Source organism: Strongylocentrotus purpuratus, unplaced genomic scaffold, assembly GCF_000002235.5.
Source record: "Strongylocentrotus purpuratus isolate Spur 01 unplaced genomic scaffold, Spur_5.0 spur5_scaffold_1, whole genome shotgun sequence".
NCBI classification, from domain to species: domain Eukaryota; kingdom Metazoa; phylum Echinodermata; class Echinoidea; order Camarodonta; family Strongylocentrotidae; genus Strongylocentrotus; species Strongylocentrotus purpuratus.
In genome coordinates this window covers 33631497-33654050 of record NW_022145594.1, presented here as the reverse complement: position 1 = coordinate 33654050, position 22554 = coordinate 33631497, and the positions used below count along the sequence as shown (strand labels likewise).

At 39.3% G+C, this 22554-nt stretch overlaps 3 protein-coding genes and 1 long non-coding RNA gene across 4 annotated transcripts; all 4 read left to right on the top strand.

The window, feature by feature from the left end:
* The first annotated feature begins 1126 nt into the window (after nucleotides 1-1126).
* On the top strand, nucleotides 1127-4910 carry LOC581792 (UDP-glucuronosyltransferase 2C1). Its single transcript, XM_030978101.1, has 4 exons — nucleotides 1127-2280; nucleotides 3033-3198; nucleotides 3547-3766; nucleotides 4542-4910. The coding sequence occupies exons 1-4, from the start codon at nucleotides 1246-1248 to the stop codon at nucleotides 4816-4818; spliced, it is 1698 nt and encodes a 565-aa protein (XP_030833961.1). The 5' UTR covers nucleotides 1127-1245; the 3' UTR covers nucleotides 4819-4910.
* A 2439-nt stretch (nucleotides 4911-7349) lies between these two features.
* On the top strand, nucleotides 7350-11710 carry LOC100892570 (UDP-glucuronosyltransferase 2C1). Its single transcript, XM_003728570.3, has 4 exons — nucleotides 7350-8556; nucleotides 9244-9409; nucleotides 10696-10915; nucleotides 11352-11710. The coding sequence occupies exons 1-4, from the start codon at nucleotides 7576-7578 to the stop codon at nucleotides 11626-11628; spliced, it is 1644 nt and encodes a 547-aa protein (XP_003728618.2). The 5' UTR covers nucleotides 7350-7575; the 3' UTR covers nucleotides 11629-11710.
* A 43-nt stretch (nucleotides 11711-11753) lies between these two features.
* LOC115921064 lies at nucleotides 11754-12508 on the top strand. Its single transcript, XR_004062723.1, has 2 exons — nucleotides 11754-12008; nucleotides 12186-12508. It is a non-coding gene; the product is annotated as an uncharacterized LOC115921064 (long non-coding RNA).
* A 3495-nt stretch (nucleotides 12509-16003) lies between these two features.
* Nucleotides 16004-21888, top strand: LOC581841 (UDP-glucuronosyltransferase 2C1-like). The gene is made up of 4 exons (XM_030978709.1): nucleotides 16004-17109; nucleotides 18727-18903; nucleotides 19249-19468; nucleotides 21408-21888. The coding sequence occupies exons 1-4, from the start codon at nucleotides 16014-16016 to the stop codon at nucleotides 21682-21684; spliced, it is 1770 nt and encodes a 589-aa protein (XP_030834569.1). The 5' UTR covers nucleotides 16004-16013; the 3' UTR covers nucleotides 21685-21888.
* The last annotated feature ends 666 nt before the right edge of the window (nucleotides 21889-22554 follow it).

The window sequence follows — 22554 nt, the reverse complement described above, 5'->3', positions numbered from 1 at the left end:
CGAAATCATTCATGTATGGCTGATTAATTGTCAACGAAACGGAGTTAAGTCTTTTGTCAATTATGTTTGTTGCTACAGCAGGCAGCCAGTGAAAACGAATTCGTTTAAAAAAATGATGAAAATGCAAGCATTACTTTAAACAAACAGAACTTTGTCATTCCTAGCTCATGTCCTGATTGAGGTGTCATATGAAAGGGCAGAAAATGAACCTTCTAGAAATGTGACTTTCTCTTTGAAATTCAGATACCGTCCGCCAAATGACTTTTGGTACCCTTTCCTCAAATTGATTTTAATCACCCATGATCTAAGCTTTACAAATATCTGTCGTTTATCAATTATAATTGTGATTAAGTTAGAAAAAACATCGATAATTCTCGGTTTCCTTTTTTTCTGGGACGCACTGTATTCAAGCCACAAGCTCATCGATCGGCGACGTACCCAATTTCCGCTCGCCCAGTCTAAAAATTCAGACTCGTTTTGCGAATATACATGCTGTAGTATATAACTTTGTAGTTGTGCCCGGTGGATAATTGCCATGAGATGTTTACATTTACATTTACATTATAGACATTACACTTCAATGATTAAATATCGTTATGTTATGAAGAACAAATTAATGTAAAGATTCCTGAAAAATAACATGAATTATTGTGTTGAGGATATATGATAAGGAATATTTGAACACTTGCATGTACATTAACAAACATCTCGCTTAAATAATTAAAATATCGCCATGTTATGAATAAAAAACAATAGTATAATTACGATTACATGAAAATAACATTAATTTACTAGTATCTTTTGACACTGGCCCCGCATGGATACGCGTAATTTAGATTCAAAAGGCCTGCTCATGCGAAAACGAAAGCTTGATCTTATTATGTGTACATAAAATGACATTGCTGCTTAGATCGATTTGCATGGTGATGTAGATATACAGTAGGATTGCAGATTTCGGGGTAGATTTGCGGTTGTACCATGTGAGAGAGGACTCAGGACTTCCCAATCCTCCCCCTCTCTCACATGGTGCGACCGCAAGCCTACTTTATAAAATGACATTGTACTGTACCATGGACCTACTAAGTAGGTCCATGGTTCGTACAGTCTAGACTATAGCGATGCGTGCGCTCGTAAGTAGTTAATTCATAGCCTCAAGGCACGTACAGCGTGTCTACAATTTAACTACTTACGCGCGCACGCATGTCCGGGACGGCATATACACGTGGCTTGTCTGGAGCGAACTGAATGTATACTGTTATTCCAAGTGATTGTTGTAAGTTTTCGAGGAAGCGACCAGCGATGGCTGCCATCAATCACTTTCAACGAGACACCTCACTATTTTTGAGGCCGTCTTATTTGTCTCTCCTCATACTGCTGATGGTGACTTCCCAATCATGCAACGGAGCACGGTTTCTCATGCCATCCACGGGGTTGATACGAACAGCAAGCCACCACATCGCACTAACCACTATCACTCAAGAGCTGGTCCAGCGCGGCCATGAAGTGACTCTACTGATCATTGACAACCAGAATGTGGGTGGCCTTCTGCCAGATTCCTACACATCGAAGATAACCTTACCAAATTCTATGACGGACGAGGAACTTACGGAGGCGGCTTATGTACACAGCACTATCCCAGAATTGACTAATAAGACATTCCTAGAGGTTATACAGGATCCAAGACCTTGGACTATGTTACACCTGCATTCGTTTGGTTGTTTTGAGCTGTTTAAGAATGTGGATATTATGGAACAGTTACAGCGGGAACGCTTTGATAAAATGATAACCTATCCTATCTTGGATGTATGTGATATAGTTCTCGCTGCCTATTTAGACATACCATATATCGTACTAACCGGTACAAGAAGAGTTCCAGCTTTTCACGAAGGAATGCTTGGTATTCCGACTCCAGTATCCTACGTGCCATTCAGTCTTGGAACGCCAGAGCTGGGTGACCGCATGACTTTTATTCAACGCGTCAAGAATGCAGTTGCATTTTATGGCATGCATAGTATTAGTGAGTACTTCACAGTCTATCGTCTAATAGGCCAATTGCAACGCACCTATGGCATCCGTACGGACCTGACTCCGTGGCAGATGATCAGCAGGGCAGAGCTTTGGTTGTGCCACAACACTTGGGCCTTGGAATACCCGAGACCCATCGCTCCAAACTGGATCCCTATTCCAGGGCTCACCATCAAGAAACCAAAACCACTTCCAGAGGATCTCGAGACATTCGTACAAGGATCTGGAGAACATGGGTTCATTGTTTTCACGTTGGTAATTAAGTCTTTATTTCATCCTGGTCGTGCAGTGCAATGGTCGAGGTGAGGTCGTTATGGGTGGCAGAGAAAGGAGTGGGATATCTAGGGGACGGGGTTCTCCAGCAATAGGGACTTTTAGATTTACACGACGAGAACGTGGACCGCCACGTGTGACATCCTTTTAAGTTAATGTGACGTCCTTTTTAGGGAAGATCTAAATAAGTATTATCTTTCAAATGCAGTTGGAATTTAACTTTTTCATTTTTTTGGCCTGCAAATGGGACATAGTACCTTTAACACAATCTCACACGCGGCAGTCCACGCTCTCGTCGTGTAAATCTAAAAGTCCCTAGTGATAGTCTAGTACTGACGTGGGTGATATGAGATAGGAGCGGTCAGTATGCAGGGGCAGAAGGTGGGGATGGAAGCTGGGATCACAAGCCCTTGTCCCATAGTGGACAGACAACATGACAAGGATCAATCAGTCTCATATCTTCCTCGCCTCTTGTCAACTGTCAGATTTCCTCCTTTTTCTAGACTATTCTGGGGAGTTTATTTTAGCGATGCATACATGCGATTGTTGAGTATCTACATGAGTGTTGTTTTTAATGCCGTAATTATCATCACTTCAATAACAAAAACAATCCATTGTGATGTGCGCGTCGATTACACTTTCTCTCCATTTCTCTTTTTCTCTTTCTCTCTTTTTCTCTTTCTCTCTCTCTCCTTACTCTTATTTCCTCCTATTGTTTTGTTGTTTCCATGAAGGGATCATCATCAAAGGCTCTTGGGAGTGACGCCCTCAACGACATATTTTCCAAGGTGTTCAGCGAATTGCCACAGAGGATCTTATGGAGATACGTTGGTCCTACGCCCCGTTACCTTGGCAACAACACATTGATTTCTGATTGGCTTCCACAAAATGATCTTTTAGGTTAGAATTGAATACCATTATTGAAATTATTATACCTTCTGTATTTTTAGATGCCCTTGGACATTGACTTTTGAGGGGAGGGGGAGTGCATTTAAAAAATGTGTTTTTATTTTTAAGAAATTGTCTTCATTTAAAATATGAAATTATGATCCCAAAGTAAATGTTGATAATCGTGACGCTTAATTAGCTATCTCTAAGACTAAATCGCAGTTACTTGTTCGTAGGTTATCACGAGATTCACTTCATACATTTGTCAGGTTATCATTGTTTTTTGATCATGAGGCTTTTGCAGTTGAAACCTTTTTCTTTCGACGTAACAATCAACCTCTTTCTTTTAATATTATACAGCTCATCCCAAGGCTCGAATGCTGATCTACCACGGCGGCAGTGCAGGGATCCATGAGGCCGTCCATCACGGCGTTCCGATGCTCCTCATGCCTATAGGTGGTGATCAGCCATCAAATGCCCATCTGGTAGCAGCGAAAGGAATGGGTCTCGTACTTGACCCAAATAATTTGAACGAAGATGAGATCAGGACTAGTATTAGCACCCTTCTCAATGACGAAAGGTAAGTCTTCTTTTGTATTGCTAATAAAAGGAGCTAATTGTTTGCACGTTTTTATACAATGCCAAATCACAAAATTCAATTACACTTTAAGCAGTTGCTATGTCAGAAATATCAGGCAACACCATGAAAAGAAGGGTTTCAATGTGCATTGTACAAAAACATACAATGCTATTGTGAACAGGTGGTCAGTTGATGGGAAGGGGCATACCAATGTCTTTAGTACATCTAGCTGACTGAAGAATGCAGGCATGATGATGTCACAGAAGTCATTTGCTTTTAGAAGTCTTTTTAAGGGGTGGAGCTTAGCAGGTAAACCAAAAGTAATAGAAAAAGTAATAGAAAATTATATATGACATAAATTTACATTAGAAAGTCAAAAGGTATGTGATGTATACTTTATTACAGATCAAACAAAAGTCAACATGAATTCGTATTTTCGCCACCCTTTAAAGCCAGGATATTTATTGACATCGTTACTGCTGTAATATAGTTTAAACCGCGCCATCTTTAGGTGAAGTCGTCATACATAGAGCGATTTCCGATTCCAGTACCCACGCAGGATATGCGCAAGTCGTGCAGTCGGTGATGCATTGTGGGAAATGGCTGTCCACACATCGGGACATATTGTGAGCAGCAGATGGCAATATACGTAAATATGAAGTAGAGTTAGTAGAATACTCTAATAAGTAGCGAACCAAAGTTTCACTTTTGCTATTCATTCAAGATTTTACTTTTTTGTTTTCTTTCTGTTTCTTTAATTCTTTCCCATTCACAGCTACAAGGTCAATGTTAAAATGGGTTCTGGTATCCTCCGAGACCGACTAGCCAGCCCCCTGGACACGGCCGTATTTTGGATAGAGCACGTGGTCAAGTATGGTGGCGATCATCTACGTCTACGATCTACTGAAATGGGTTTCATCCAGCTCAACTCACTCGACGTAGCCGCATTTCTAGTCGTTTTATTCTTAATAATAATATACATTGATTACCTAGTAATTAGAGGGTGTTACAGATGTGTATGCAAAAGAACGAGGAAACAAAAAAGTGACTAATTGTTAGACTAAAGCCATTATCTTTTGTTTTAATTATCGACGGAAAACATGAAAAGAATATGCATCTTGACCTTGATTTGAAAAAAATGATCCTTTCTTTAAATCCGGACTGCACTACTTGTATTTACTTGCGCCCTCTTTATAGCCAGCAAAGTCTAAGCGGTACCCGTTGATCCCCCATGGTCCCCTTTTTCTTATGTTAATTGAGAGCTGATTTGATGAGATAACCACCTGCCAGTGACTATGCAGGGAGGTCTAATCCTTCCAGGCCAAATGAGTGCAGAAAGGCTTTAAAATGTTATACCATTTTTCGAGCATGATATATTCATCCTGGTAAGAATTACTTGAATCGTTGGATTTTCTACCTTTTATAGTTTTTTTGTATCGTTTCGTCAAAGGAAAAAATATATTATAATGATACCATTATTACAATTTTCTAAATACGAGCTTGTCTGTTGTCATTTCCCCTCACATGAATGTACGCCACTTACAATAAATAAATGTGTTGTTTTAGACAAGAAACAAAGGAATATTTGTCGCTGTGTCGTTAAATAATGTGTAGATCATAATCGAAAAATGCAAGGTGACCTTGATTTTTTATTGCATGTATGCGTACGGTTTGGACTGACTAACCTTCTCTGCAACTTCACAAGACGAAAATCCAATTGAAACCAATTGTACACCAATTGAATTTTCAATTGGTTTCAATTGGTTTGAATTGGTCTCGATAGGCTTAACAGGTTTCAATGGGACTTTAATAGGACTTTAGATGTTTTCAATTGGACCGAGTGGCCTAGGCCCCATTAGACTTTAATGGGACCCCAATCGGTTTCAATTGGACCAATTGGCCTTAAGTTGGACTTCATTTGATCCAATTGAAACCAATTGAAAACCTTTTAAAGTCTAATGGGGCCGATTGGTCCAATTGAAATCCCATTAAAGTCTACTATATGGCCAATTGAAACCAATATAAACCAATGGGCCCCATAGAAACCAATAGGACCAATGCTCAATAGAAACTAATTGGACCAATATAAACCAATATGACAAATAGAAACCAATAAGACCAATAGAAACCAATAGGACCAATAGGACCAATATGACCAATATGACCAATAGAAACCGATAAGACCAATAGAACCCAATGGGACCAGTAGAAACCAATAGTAACCAGTAGGACCAATAGAAACCAATAGAAACCAATAGATCTATGTATCTCATTCATATTCATTATTACTTTACACCTATCACAGAAGAATACATTTATCGTGATTTGTTAAGCACATTATGACAAATGCACATCAAGTTTGTGATTTCTATTTTCCTTAAGCAATTATTGACGAATTATTTGTCTGATCATGTTTCAATTACATTCACGTTTTAGCAATAGACATATTGATTATAGTTATGATTACTAACCAAGAAACAACATGCATGTTTATTATAAAAGTGTGTACGAGCCTATATTTGTTCAAGAGTTAATCTTTAATTCACTTCAAATGATCTATGTGATGGAGTTAATACAATTGAGATTAGAATATACCTAAATGGTGGACAGTTGCCAATACCGATAATGAAGTATCAGTTTATCACTGGTTCTACCTGGATCGATTTACCAATTGAATCCTCTTGGAATGTCCCCATTGAATCCCAATGCAATACCGATTGTCCATTTGGAGTACATGGAAAGTTAAACAAAGGGTACCTATTTGAACCAATTGGAAATTGGTCCCCATTAAAACCAATTGCCAGTTGGTTTCAATGGGGACCAATTGTTTCACTTTCCATGTACTCCAAACTGCCAATTGGTATTCAATTGGGATTCAATGGGGAAATTCAATGGGGATTCAATTGAATTTTCGTCTTGGGCTAGCTAGCTGCAGGTGACACTGTTCTGTAGCTGTCAAAACGATATAGATAATTTCTCTCTATTCCAAATTATGGACGCTAAGATGATTGGAAATATAACTATATACGACCCGATTGGAATGCTCACTTTGAGGAAACTGAAGAAAAAAATCTGAGAAAGGAGTGCAAATATGGTTGAGGGCTAAATGACAATAGGCCTACTGTTGACCAAACCTGTCGTTACACCACACAATGTTGATCATTTATTGTTCAAATAAAAACTTGGACTTTGGAATCCAATATGAATATGAATATGAATATGAATCTATTATGGTGGTAAACCTACAGAGACTATTCAAGCCACAAGCTGGTCGATCGAAGTACTTATAGACGAACTATCTCTTATTTCCGCTCGCCCAGTCTAAGAATTCAGACTCATTTGCGAATATACATGCTGTAGTAAATAACGTTGCGGTATAGTAACCGGTGAATAATTGCCGCGAGGATGATTAGGAATATATTGACATTTACGTTTACATTACAGACTTTACACTTAAATGATTCAAATATCGCTATGTTATGAAGAACAAAATGAATGTAAAAAAAGGCCAGCTATCATATGCGAAAACGAAATCCCAATCTTATTATTTATAGTGTGCATATAAAATGACATTGTACTGTTGTACCATAAACCTACATACGTAGGTCCATGGTTGTACAGTCTAGGCACGTACGATGTGTTAGGGCACGTACGACACACACATTCGGCACGTACACGGGCGTGTAACTCTATAGAATAACATCTTATATAGATCTCTATGCGTGTAACTGCTTACGCACGCATGCACACACTCTCCCTGTCTGGATCGAGCTGGATGTATTACTGTTTCGAGAAAGCATCGACCAGCAATGGCTGCCATCAGTCCCTTTCAAAGAAACGTCTCACAATTGTTAAAGTCGTCTCATTTGGCTCTCCTCATACTGCTGATGGTGACTTGTCAATCATGCGACGGAGCACGGTTTCTCATGCCATCCACAGGGTTGATACGAACAGCAAGCCACCACCTCGCACTAACCACTATCACTCAAGAGCTGGTCCAGCGCGGCCATGAAGTGACTCTACTGATCATTGACAACCAGAATGTGGGTGGCTTTCTGCCAGATTCCTACACATCGAAGATAACCTTACCAAATTCTATGACGGACGAGGAACTTACGGAGGCGACTTATGCAGTGAACACCAGGGCGCAATTGAATAATAAGACATTTATGGAGGTTATACAGGATCCAGGACCATGGACTACGTTTCGTCTGCATTCGTTTGGTTGTTTTGAGCTGTTTAAGAATGCGGATATTCTGGAACAGCTTCAGCGGGAACGCTTTGATAAACTGATAACTTTTCCTGTCATGGAACTATGTGATATCGTTCTTGCTGCCTATTTGGACATACCATATATCGTACTAAGCGGTACAAGAAGAGTTCCAGCTTTTCACGAAGGAATGCTTGGTATTCCAACTCCAGTGTCCTACGTGCCATTCAGTTTCGCAACGCCAGAGCTGGGAGACCGCATGACTTTTAGTCAACGCGTCAAGAATGCGGTAATGTTTTATGGTGTCCACGTTATCCTTGAGTACTTCGCAGTCTATCGTCCAATTAACCAATTGCAACGTACCTACGGCATCCGACCGGACCTGACTCCGTGGCAGATGATCAGCAGGGCAGAGCTATGCTTGTGTCATAACACCTGGGCCTTGGAATACCCAAGACCGATTGGTCCAAACTGGATTCCCATTCCAGGGCTTACCATTAAGGAACCCAAACCACTCCCAGAGGATCTGGAGACATTCGTCCAAGGATCTGGAGAACATGGGTTCATTGTTTTCACGTTGGTAATTAAGTCTTTATTTCATCCTGGTTGTGTCACTGACACGATTGAAGTGAGGTCGATATGGGTGGCAAAGAAAGCAGGGGATATCTGGGGGAGGGGGGGGGGAGACGGGGGATGGGGGATTTTAGATTTGCGTGGACTAATACGTGTGACGTCCATTCAAGGTATTGCATTTAAAGGATGTCGATCGTAGCAATCCACGTTGTGCAAATCTAAAAGTCCCTAATGACATGCCACCAGTACCACTTTTTTACTGACGTGGGTGATAGGCGACGGGATCGGTCAGACTGGTGCAGGAGGTGGGGATGGAAGCTTGGATCACGAGCCTTTATCCCATAGAGGAGAGACAATGTTCTTCGTCAGTATGGCAAAGATCAGTCTTGCTCTTCACTTTCTGTCAACTTTCAGATTGCCTACCTTTTCTAGACTTTTTGGGGGAGTTTATTTCAGCGACGCATACGAGCGATTGTTGAGTATCTACACGAGTGTTTAATTTTAAAAAAATGACGTAATTATCATCACTTCAATAACAAAAACAATCCATTGTGATGAGCAGGTCGATTACACTTTCTCTCCTTTTCTCTTTCTCTCTTTTTCTCTTTCTCTCTCTCTCTCTCTTTCTCTTTCTCTCTCTTTCTCTCTCTCCTTACTCTTATTTCCTCCTATTGTTTTTGTTGTTTCCATGAAGGGATCAACATCAATGGCTCTTGGGAGTGCAGCCCTCATCGACATATTTTCCAAGGTGTTCAGCGAATTGCCACAGAGGGTCTTATGGAGATACGCTGGTCCTACGCCCCGTTACGTTGGCAACAACACATTGATTTCTGATTGGCTTCCACAGAATGATCTTTTAGGTTAGCATTGAATACTATTATTGAAATTGTTATACCTTTCTGTATTTTAAGATGCCCTTGGTCGTTGACTTGTGAGGGGGAGGGGGAGTGCTTTAAAAAAAAATGTGTTTTTATTTTAAAGAAATTGTCTTCATTTAAAATATGAATTATGATCCCAAAGTCAATCTTGATTATTGTGAGGCTTCCGCTATCTCTAAGACTAACTCGCAGGTACTTGTTCGTAGGTTATCACGAAATTCACTAAATGTATTTTTCAATTAGTTATCATTGTTTCTTGACCATGAGGTTTCTGCAGTTGAAACCTTTTTCTTTCGACGCATCAATCAACCTCTTTCTTTAAAGTAGATATTCATTGATTTTAAAAACTAACTTTACTTTCATTATTGCAAAGTTGAAACTTTGATTCGACAAGGTTATCAAAATTCAATGCTTGGAAACATTCGAATTAATAATTATCATAAATTACAAAACGCTTAAATACAGCCCCGGCATATCACCTGAAGAGCTCTCCGAACGCTGCTAAGATATGTGAGATCACAGTATGGACATGACTTGCACAAGCAGACGATGTCCCATGACATCTCACACATTTATAGTGCCTGTGTTTTCGTCTTCTCTCGAGTTCTTTCTCTTACTTCACTACCGTCAGGCTAAATGTATAATCTATTGCCTCACTCTAAACCCCGCGCATGTTTTTATTTTGATGACAAATGTAGCGATACAAAAATAAAGGAATCTGTCGCTTGTAACGAAATAAGACGCCATTGTATATTCAGCTGCACACACCGGGGTATGTTCGGCGTTTTAAGAGGGAACAAATGCCGTCCCTAATATCATTCCAGGGGTTTTTCAATTTGAAAGTCTGGTTTCTTTGATTGTTAATTAACCCCTATCCTGTGTATTTGCAAGCAAAAGATTTTAGTTATCAGAATCGGGTCATATCCCCTTTTGAATGGTTTGACATGCCATTACATTTAAATACACTAAACTCATTATAATTTGAGAAATAATGGCTTTGCAATTATGTTCATTCTCTATGGGATGTCGTCTGCTTGGGCAGTGTTGGTCCATATAGTGACGTCATTAAAACATCGTTATTTTCCGGCGAATCTCTCGTATATCCCAGCTGCTATGGAGGTGGTTGTATTTGTATTTTTTATAAATCACCCGATATGTAGTTAACCTAAAACTTGTCCGATGGTCATCTGTTAGCTTACCAGTTTCTAGTGATACATTAGTTGACATATTTGTGATCTTCTTTGAATTTCACCTTTAATATTATACAGCTCATCCCAAGGCTCGAATGCTGATCTACCACGGCGGTAGTGCAGGGATCCATGAGGCCGTCCATCACGGCGTTCCGATGCTCCTCATGCCTATGGGTGGTGATCAGCCATTAAATTGCCATCTGGTAGCAGCGAAAGGAATGGGTCTCGTACTCGACCCAAACAATTTGAACGAAGATGAGATCAAGACGAGTATTAGCACCGTTCTCAATGACGAAAGGTAAGCAGAATTCTGTCCAGATCATGAAGGTAGGGTCGATGGTTCATCAACGCCACGTATTGACTACATCAGTTTCAGTTACATGACGTTCTTTAGAAAAGCCTCTGTATATAACATCGGATACCTTTGTTTATCGACCCCCTGCTCCACCCTCTACATTAAAAGGGAATCCAACCGTTATATCAAACTACTCTAGAAGTAAGCAGAGAGGCAGACTCAGTGGTGAAAGTTTTAATGAAATCGGACAAAAAAGAAAGTTATGAACTTTTAAAAGTTGTTTTCACTGAATCTGTAATGTCTCTAATTCAGTGGCGGATAACTTTCCCATTTTATCCAACACACAAAATTACCGAAATTATATATTTAAGCTTTTGCTATTCATTCAAGATTTTTTTTACTTTTTTCTTCTTTCTGTTTCTTTCTTTCTCATTCACAGCTACCAGGTCAATGCTAAAAGGGGTTCTGGCATCCTTCAAGACCGCCTGGCCAGTCCGCTGGACACGGCCGTATTCTGGATAGAGCACGTGGTCAAGTATGGTGGCGATCATCTACGTCTACGATCTACTGAAATGGGTTTCATCCAGCTCAACTCACTCGACGTAGTCGCATTTCTAGTCGTTTTATTCTCAATAATAATATACATTGATTACATAATGATTAGAGGGTGTTACAGATGTGTATGCAAAAGAACGGGGAAACAAAAAAGTGACTAATTGTTAGACTAAACTCATTATCCTTTTGATTAATTATCGACTGAAATTTAAAGAAAATATATATTTCTAGACCTTGATTTAAAAAAAAAAAATCCTTTCTTAAAAATGTTAATACCATTTGCGAGCTTGATGTGACGAATTTAGATGATTATGTTTGTATCATGCGCATAGTTCATTATTTTTTCGGTATATATTGTTGCTTGCTGTGCAAGTGAAACTCTATAGTCCATGAGTAGATTTACGACATGTTTTTCGGCAGTACCTGCGCGTCCTCCGTTTAAGCCCAGGGCCACGTTCGTCTAGAGGGTCTGTCATTGTCTTACGTAACGGCAAGGACAGACACTCAGTCGCGTGCGACCCTAGACTGACCCCGAGCGGAGGTCGGACTTTGCATAAATCCATGGCCTCGCTCATCAAGAGAGTCTGCCCTCGGCAGTACCTGCGCGTCCTCCGTTTAAGCCCAGGGCCACGTTCGTCTAGAAGGTCTGTCATTGTCTTACGTAACGGCAAGGACAGACACTCAGTCGCGTGCGTCCCCCGACTGACCCCGAGCGGAGGCCCGAATTTGTCCTCAGTTTTAGGACAGACTCTGCCCTTTAACTCGAAGTCGGACTGTTTTCTTGCTGGAAGGTTGTCTGGCTAGAAAACAGTATAAATATAGCTTCCTATATAAGACAGGGATCGAGATCTAAAATCGAGAGACATTTCCTCAAGACCGTCTTGAGACTTCTCCTCGAAACTCTTTTCTGCCGCTTTCCAAATCTGCAAGCGTTCTGATAATACACTGTACATGGCTGTATTTAGTACCAGTTTAGAGAGCACGATTTTTACCGAGTTGTCATTATTTAAAGTAATAAACGACGAATAGAACTGAAATTGACGATCGACCTACTCCATTTCTTCTGTCGCATTTGTTTTGTATACACGCATGAATACGAGAGATACTAAGTGAGATGAGAACTAATAAGAGACAAGCGTTCGAGAACGAGAGCAGTATTAAACAGTTGTAATAAAATTCCGTTACAATATATTCATCCTGGAAAGCATTACTTGAATCGTTGGATTTTCTAACTTATATTTTTTAGGTATCATTTCGTTAAAGGAAAAAAATACATTATAATGATACCATTTCTACAATTGTCTAAATACGAGCTTGTCTGTTGTCATTTCCCCTAACATGATGTACACCACTAACATTAAATAAATGTGTTGTTTTAGACAAGAAACAAAGGAATATGTGTAGCTGTGTCGTTAAATAATGTGTAGATAATAATCGAAAAATGCAAGGTGACCTTGATATTTTAAGCAATAAACCTATCTTTGTTCCTTTTTCCGTACATTATAATTCTTGCCTGGTAACTTGACTCTTTGGATGGAACCTTAACATATGCCTCGTTGACACTTGCACGAATTACAGTCCCGCACTGCCCCGCTCTATGGCGTGCCAAAGAGTGGCACGCATTCGCACGCAGGGTCACGTCGAATTTACGAATAGTTCACGCAGTGCGTTATGCCATGCGCATGTCATGCGAAAACTGCGCGGGAAGTATGCGGAGCCAATGCGCAAATTGTGAGCAAATTAGTCGTTAACTAGTCGTAAACATGCGTGCCACTATAGGCCAACAGACACGCATCGGCGCTCATGGGCGCGCACTGGCACGACTAGGTAGCGCATAGGGTGCACATAGTTCACGAACGTTGCCAAACAAAATTGTCGTGCCAAAATTTTGACAATTTTGAAAATTTTGTCACGCATTTCACGCACGGCCCGCATCCTCCCGCACGCTACTTAGAATACTTCCCGCATTGGCACGCAAGGGTTTGTGTCAATGCGCAAACTATGCGCAAACCAAAAATGCGGGCAAGTGTCAACGGGGCAATAGAGGGCGGTGTCTCCTAAATTACATTAGATCCATCCATACACAGAATGTGATCAACTACAAAAGTCGAAAGAACGATGATAATAACAGACGAACATCCAACTAGATTGAGGATGTCGGTATTAGCCTTCTAACATCTAACAATCTTAAAAGACCGACAGCCAACGAGATCAACATATTTCTATCTTCATTTATGTAGTTTCTGTCGGTCTTCTGGGATGACGTACGTACCCATATCAATGTATCAAGCATACGACTGAAAAGTCCAATATTTTCGACTAAACGCCCTAAAAGGCATTATGGGTTGCATTGCCCATACCCACAACTGGCCCTCTTCCTGGATGCATTAGAGTTAAAGATGCCCTTAATATCCGAAGACATCAACGCAGATCTCTTATGACATATTACCCAGTAAGGATGTGCTTGTAGGTTTTATGTTTCAAGCTTTGCATCGATCCCTTCTAAGTCCCTTTTCCCGATTTTGTTATAATTTTTATGATAGTGCATTGCACCTCCTGACTGTGAAATCTTGCCGTCACCTCTGAAATATTTTTATATTTTTACTTTTTATTTTTACTTTTTATCAATGATATATCACAATCAATCAAATCTGGTGTTCTAACTATATATGCTGATGATGTTATTTTATTTGAAATAGGGAAAGATGTGCAAACAATAACCTCTAGACTTCAATCAAATATTGATTCTATTAATGATTGGTACAAACAAAACCACCTAAGAATTAATGTTGACAAAACAAAGAGTATATTATTGCAAACGCGTTCCCATGACATTCTGAAAATATATATTGATGGAATTGAAATTGAGCAGGTCAAGTCCATACGATACTTAGGCGTTGAAATTCATGAAAATTTAAAATGGGATATTCATGTAAATAACCTATGCAAATCTATAGGATACAAGATCCGTTCTCTTGGGAAACTGAGGAAATTTCTTAGTTCTTCTTTACTGAACACTCTTTATAAATTTACAATACAACCCTGCATCGATTATGGTATTTCTGTCTGGGCCAACAGTGCAGATAAACATAAAACTAAACTACAAAGATTACAAAAACGAGCCGCACGTTATATAACTCGCAACTTTGACCTAAATGTTTCTTTCAAAACACTTTCAAAAAAATTAGCTTGGCAAGACATTAATGAAAGAAAAGACTACTTTCTTGCCACACAAATGTTCAAATGTATACATGGTCTAGCCCCTCCACAGCTTTGTAATGATATCGAAATGTTTTGTGAACGACATAATCATCATACTAGGAACAATGATAGTCTTAATGTAGTCCCACCTGAAGTCCACCTCTCAATTTTTAAACAAGCCTTTAAATTTTCCAGTGCTAAGCGATGGAATGGCATCCCCCACTTTATACAAAATGCCCAAACAATTGAAACTTTTAAATTGATTTATAAGAAGTTTTATTTTTAATTTAATTTTTGTAAATATTTACATCTATTGTGCTTTTTTGTATATATATATATATTTTTTTAATGTATTTTATTAAAATGTATAATACAATAGCATGATATTTCTAATGATGCTTACATTTCTGAGATTTTACTATGTTGTTTTAACTTTATGTCAACATATGCAGTTAAATTATTTGAAACGTTGTTAAATATTTCACATGTGATTTGCTTTTTAATGTTAACAGGACCATGTTGAAAAACAGTATACCTGAACATACTATCCTGTATAAAGATGTTTTAATAAATAAATAAATAAAATAAATAGACCTCGTAAAACATGCAAGAGAATGTGATATGCCTATACATACATGAAAATAGTCTTAAACTCTGGTCAAGAAACTGGGAATCAATCTTACTTGACCTAGAACCTAAGTTAAACCAGGTGAGACTATGTCCAACTTTGTGAAGATACGACCCAGGTAGAATAAACCAGTGTATATAGCGTAAAACAGGATGCCGCATAATGGAACAGGAGATGTAACGTAGATGGCGACCAAACCCGCCGTAACACACACACTGTTGACCATTTATTTTTCATATAAAAACGCGTCTATATTGAAATTTGGACTTTTGAATCTTTCATCGTAGTAAATCTACATACACTATTCAAGCCACAAGCTGATCGATCGAATTACCAATAGACGAACTACCTTTTATTTCCGCTCGCCCAGTCTTAGATTTAGACTCATTCGCGAATATACATGCTGTAGTAAATAACTTTGTGGTTGGGACCGGTGAATATTTGCCGCGTGGATGATTAGGAATACATTTACATTTACATCTACGTTTACATTACAGACTTTACACTTCAATGATTAAATATCGTAAATAATGTTTTAAAAGGGCCAGCTCATGCGAAAACGAAACCATAATCTTATTATTTATGCATATAAAATGACATTGAAAATGACCTACTTAAGTAGGTCCATGGTTGTACAGTTAAGAACATCTTATATAGATCTCTATGCGTGTAACTGCTTACTCATGCACACATTGTGTGTTGTCTGGATCGAGCTGGATGTATACTGTTTCGAGGAAGCATCAACCAGCAATGGCTGCCATCAGTCACTTTCAACGAAACACCTCACAATTGTTAAGGTCGTCTTATTTGGCTCTCCTCATACTGCTGATGGTGACTTCTCAATCATGCAACGGAGCACGGTTTCTCATGCCATCCACGGGGTTGATACGAACAGCAAGCCACCACCTCGCACTAACCACTATCACTCAAGAGCTGGTCCAGCGCGGCCATGAAGTGACTCTACTGATCATTGACAACCAGAATGTGGGTGGCTTTCTGCCAGATTCATACACATCGAAGATAACCTTACCAAATTCGTTGACGGACGAGGAACTTACGGAGGTGGCTTATGCAGTGAACACTATGCCGCAATTGACTAATAAGACATTTCTGGAGATTATACAGGATCCAAGACCTTGGAATATGTTACGTCTGCATTCGTTTGGTTGTTTTGAGCTGTTTAAGAATGCGGATATTATGGAACAGCTTCAGCGGGAACGCTTTGATAAAATGATAACCTTTCCTCTCATGGATGTATGTGATATCGTTCTTGCTGCCTATTTAGACATACCATATATCGTACTAAGTGGTACACGAAGAATTCCAGCTTTTCACGAAGGAATGCTTGGTATTCCAACTCCAGTGTCCTATGTGCCATTTAGTTTCGCAACGCCAGAGCTGGGGGACCGCATGACTTTTAGTCAACGCGTCAAGAATGCAGTAATGTTTTATGGTGCCCACGTTATCATAGAGTACTTCGCAGTCTATCGTGAAATTAGCCAATTGCAACACACCTATGGCATCCGACCGGACCTGACTGCGTGGCAGATGATCAGCAGGGCAGAGCTTTGGTTGTGTCATAACACCTGGGCCTTGGAATACCCGAGACCGATTGGTCCAAACTGGATCCCCATTCCAGGGCTCACTATCAAGAAACCAAAACCACTTCCAGAGGATCTCGAGACATTTGTCCAAGGATCTGGAGAACATGGGTTCATTGTTTTCACGTTGGTAATTAAGCCTTTATTTCATCCTGGTCGTGTCACTGACATGGTCGAGGTGAGGTCGTTATGGGCGGCAAAGAAAGCAGGGGGTATCTGGGGGGGGGGGGAGGGGGTGACGGGGTTCTCCAGCAATGACATGCCACCAGTACCACTTTTTTTTTACTGTCGTGGGTGATAGGAGATAGGATCGGTCAGACTGGTGCAGGAGGTGGGGATGGAAGCTGGGATCACAAACCTTTGTTCCATAGTGGAGAGATAATGTTCTCCGTCAGTAAAGCAAAGATCAGTCTTCCTCCTCGACTTTCGTCAACTTTCAGATTGCCTAATTTTTCTAGACTATTGGGGAGGGGGAGGGGATGGTTTATTTCAGCGATGAATACCCAAGACGAAAATCCAATTGAACCAATTGAACACCAATTGAATTTTCAATTGGTTTCAAGTGGTTCCAATTGGTTTTAACTAGTCCTGATAGGTTTTAACAGGTTTCAATGGGACTTTAATAGGACTTAATTGGTCCAACTGAAACCAATTGAAAACCTTTTAAAGTCTAATGGGACCGATTGATCCAATTGAAATCCCATGCATATTCATTATTACTTTACACATGTCACAGAAAGATACATTTATCATGATTTGTTAAGCAAATTATGACAATGCACATCAATTTTGTGATTTATATTTTCCTTCAGCAATTATTGACCAATAGATTATTTGTCTGATTATGTTACAATTACATTCACGTTTTAGCAACAGATATATTAATTATATGATTACTAACCAAGAAACAATATGTATGTTCATTATATATGTTTGTACGAGCCTATAAATGTTCAAAAGTTAAAGGTAAAGACCAGTTATGGTCATGCGATTGCATTGTGAAAGAAACGTTGTGGAATCGATCAGAAAAGGTTGATCATCTAGCATCTAGCATCTGCGAGGTTCTGGAATCATCAAAATGATAAGAAATTTGGCCCATTCTTCGTAAAGTTACAAGCACTATACTCAGAAAGATGTATATGGGAATACCCTATATCTCCCACAGACCATGAGAGAAACAAATTTACCAAATATATGAATTAGTAGGCGGTTTCCCGGCAAATTTGTTATCATCATGTATTAGTCAAAAAATATTCTTTCACATGATTGGTAATGAGAGCTTCCATTTCATTTTTTGAAATTGGGGCGTTTCCAATACTGGTCTTTACCTTTAATCTTAAATTCACTTCAAATGATCAATGCGATGGAGTTAATGCACTTGAGATTAGAATGTACCTAATTGGTGGACAGTTGCCAATATCGATTATAAAGTATCAGTTTATCACTGGTTCTTCTACCTGGATCGATATACCAATTGAATCCCCATTGGAACCAATTGGCAATTGGTCCCCATTAAAACCAATTGCCAGTTGGTTTCAATTGGCAATTGATTTCAATAGGTATCCATAGTGTCACTTTTCATGTACTCCAAATTGCCGATTGGTATTCAATGGGGACATTCAATGGGGATTCAATTGGATTTTCGTCTTGGGTAAATGCGATGGTTGAGTATCTACATGAATGTTTAATTTTTGTTTAAATGACGTAATTATCACCACTTCAATAACAAAAACAATCCATTGTGATGAGCACGTCGATTACACTTTCTCTCCTTTTCTCTTTTTTTTTTCTCTCTCTCCTTACTCTTATTTCCTCCTATTGTTTTGTTGTTTCCATGAAGGGATCATCATCGAAGGCTCTTGGGAGTGCAGCCCTCAACGACATATTTTCCAAGGTTTTCAGCGAATTGCCACAGAGGATCTTATGGAGATACGTTGGTCCTACACCACGTTACCTTGGCAACAACACATTGATTTCTGATTGGCTTCCACAGAACGATCTTTTAGGTTAGCATTGAATACCATTATTGAAGTTGTTATACCTTCTGTATTTTAAGATGTCCTTAATCGTTGACTTGTTAGGGGGAGGGGCAGTGCTTAAAAAAAAATGTGATTAATCTTTGAGAAACTTTCGTCATTTAAAATATGAATTATGATCCCAAAGTCAATCTTGATTATTGTGAGGCTTCCGCTATCTCTAAGACTAACTCGCAGATACTTGTTCGTAGGTTATCACGAAATTCACTAAATGTATTTTTCAATTAGTTATCATTGTTTCTTGACCATGAGGATTCTGCAGTTGAAACCTTTTTTTCCTACGCAACAATCAACCTCTTCTTTAATATTGTACAGCTCATCCCAAGGTTCGAATGCTGATCTACCACGGCGGCAGTGCAGGGATTCACGAGGCCATCCATCACGGCGTTCCGATGCTCCTCATGCCTATAGCTGGTGATCAGCCAGTAAATGCCCATCTGGTAGCTACGAAGGGAATTGGTCTCGTACTTGACCTAAATAATATGAACGAAGATCAGATCAGGACGAGTATTAGCACCCTTCTCAATGACGAAAAGTAAGTAGAATTCTGTGCAGAATGGCTGCTAAAAGAAATTATCCAAAAATTAAATGTTTTCTCCAAACCCATGGATAAGAAGTTGTTAAATGTTTGTTACCGCAACGGCAGCCATTTTGAATGTTCAAGGTCAAGGTAAGCACTTTTACTTTTGAAAGTTGGATAGTTGAATTTGCCATGTGAGAAAACATTATTAGACACTAAAATCATTAGAATCGGACAATGTTAACTGTGTTGGTGAATTTGACCACCAATCTAAAATGCATTGACCTTTTTGACCATAGCGCCCTCTTTTAAGGTCGGAGGTATAACAAACTATACTGTTTTGGAATCCTCATGACCAGACGAGTAATTTGATATGCAATTTGATAAGGTTAACTGTGTTGGTGAATTTGACCACCAGTCAAAAGTGCGTTGACCGTTCCCGTTTTTGACCATAGCGCCCTCATTTAAGGTCGGAGGTATAAGAAACTATACATTTTTGGAATCCTCATGACCAGACGAGTAATTTGATATGCAATTTGATAAGGTTATCTGTGTTGGTGAATTTGACCACCAGTCAAAAGTGCATTGACCGTTCACCGTTTTTGACCATAGCGCCCTCATATAAGGTCGGAGGTATAGCAAACTATACATTTTTGGAATCCTCATAACCATACGAGTAATTTGATATGCATATTGACACGATTTGAATATATTTGAATTTCGACCCCTGTTTGACCTTTATGAACCCTCACGAAAATGCCCGGGATTTTCAAGGGGGCAGCCCAAGTCAAAATTGTTCGGTATTCATCAGGGAACACAAACACGCTTTCAAACCTTTGTTCCCAGAGATTGTTCACGGGACCTACAGGCTGGTCTCCTACTACCTGAGCTTTCGTTTAAATGAATTAATGGAGGGGCTTTCAACTAGTATTGCTAATAAAAGGAGCTAATGTTCATCTGTTCACAATAGCATTGCATGTTTTTATACAATCAACTCACAAAATTAAATTACATATTAAGCCGTTGCTATGTCAGAAATCCCCGAGCAACACCATGAAAAGATGGGCAAGTTCAATGGGCATTGTACAAAAACATACAATGCTATTGTGAACAATTGGTCAGTTGATGGGAAGGGACATACCAATGTACTGTGTTCATCTAGCTGACTGAAGACTAGCATGATGATGTCACAGATGTCATTTGCTTTTGGAGGTATTTTTTAAGGGGTGGAGCTTAGCAGGTAGAATAAAAGTAATAGACAAAATAATATGAAATATATGACATAAATAACATCAAAAATTTAAAAGGTATGTGATGTATAAATTATTACAAGATCAAACAAAAGTCAATATGACTTTGTATTTTCGTCACCCTTTCTACGGCCTAACGGTCAGATAAAAACTCCGGGAGAATTGGGAGCAGCCAACTCAGCACCACGGTAACCGTACGGCTTAAAAAACTGTCCCGGCGCCCGTCGGAACTTTACGGCAGCCGGCCGGATACCGGCCCAAAATTCCCCAAATGTCTGTTTTTATTCGCCGTACGGGCCCCGGAGTGTATATGTGAAAGCCCCATTATGGGGCTTTCAGTCTTGTAAAGATTGTCTGATATTCAGTGATGCATGCCGAGATTCAAATGAAAATGGTACCTAAATGTACTGGGAGGACAACTCTATCAAGATATATCATGAAACCCATGATTAAATATTCATACTTCAAACAATACAACTTTTAAAAAGTGGGACATTTTTTCTGACTCACTCTGTAGTTCAGTGCACCGCACGGCACCCGGCCGGGCCCGGGCAGGGCACCTTCCGGGAGCCATCGGTACACCTGTAGGTAGAGTCGGTAGAATACTCTGATAATCAGCGAACTAAAGTTTGACTGGCTGTTCATTCAAGATTTTACTTTTTTTTGTATTTCTTTCTGTTTCTTTGATTCTTTCCCACTCACAGCTACAAGGTCAATGCTAAAAGGGGTTCTGGTATCCTTCGAGACCGACTGGCCAGTCCGCTGGACACGGCGGTATTCTGGATAGAGCACGTGGTCAAGTATGGTGGCGATCATCTACGTCTACGATCTACTGAAATGGGATACATCCAGCTCAACTCACTCGACGTAGTCGCATTTCTAGTCGTTTTATTGTTGATAATAATATACATTGATTACCTAGTGATTATATGTTGTTACAGATGTGTATGTAAAAAAACGAGGAAACAAAAAAGTGACTGATTGTTAGACTAAGCTCATTATCCTTTTGATTATCGACTGAAATTTAAAGAAAATTTATTTCTTGACCTTGATTAAAAGAATACTTTCTTTAAAATGTTATACCATTTGCGAAGCTGCATGATATATTCATCCTGATAAGAAATACTTGAATCGTTGGATTTTCTACCTTTTATATTTTTTGTATCGTTTCGTCTAAGGAAAAAATACATTATAATAATACAATTTCTACAATTGTCTAAATGCAAGGTGACCTCGATATTTTAAGCGATAAACCTGTCTTTAAAATGTTGTACCTTTTTCCGTACATTAATTCTTGCCTGATAACTTGATTCGTTGGATGCAACCTTAACATAGAGGGCGTTCTCTCCTAACTCACAATAGAGCCACCCATACACAGAGTTGATCAACTATAAAAGTCAAAAGTATTTGGGTATACCGTGTGAGTAAAAAAATCGCTAATTATTATTTTTAAAAAATCATCTATGAATAGTAGATTATTATACATCATATGAAAGAATGTTTTATCCCAAATCATTTGGTATATTTTCGTGTGGTATGTGCAGTTCACGCTTGGATGAACAAGAGGCATTGTTTGCGAGAGTGCATAAATCGACTTGCGCCAAAGTGATGCCCATGGGTGTCGATCCCGGGGTGATGGGGGATATATCCCCCCCCCCCAATATTTCAGGTGGGGGGATGGCCTGTACAATCATCCCCCCCCCCCCCCAATAATTCACCATACAAAATTTTAAAAAATGAAGAAAAAAATTAATGAAGAGAGCACGATGAGAGTAGTTAATGGTTATTACTCGCAAGATGACCATCAATATACACATTTTGCTATATCATTTTCATAATACATACGTAAAT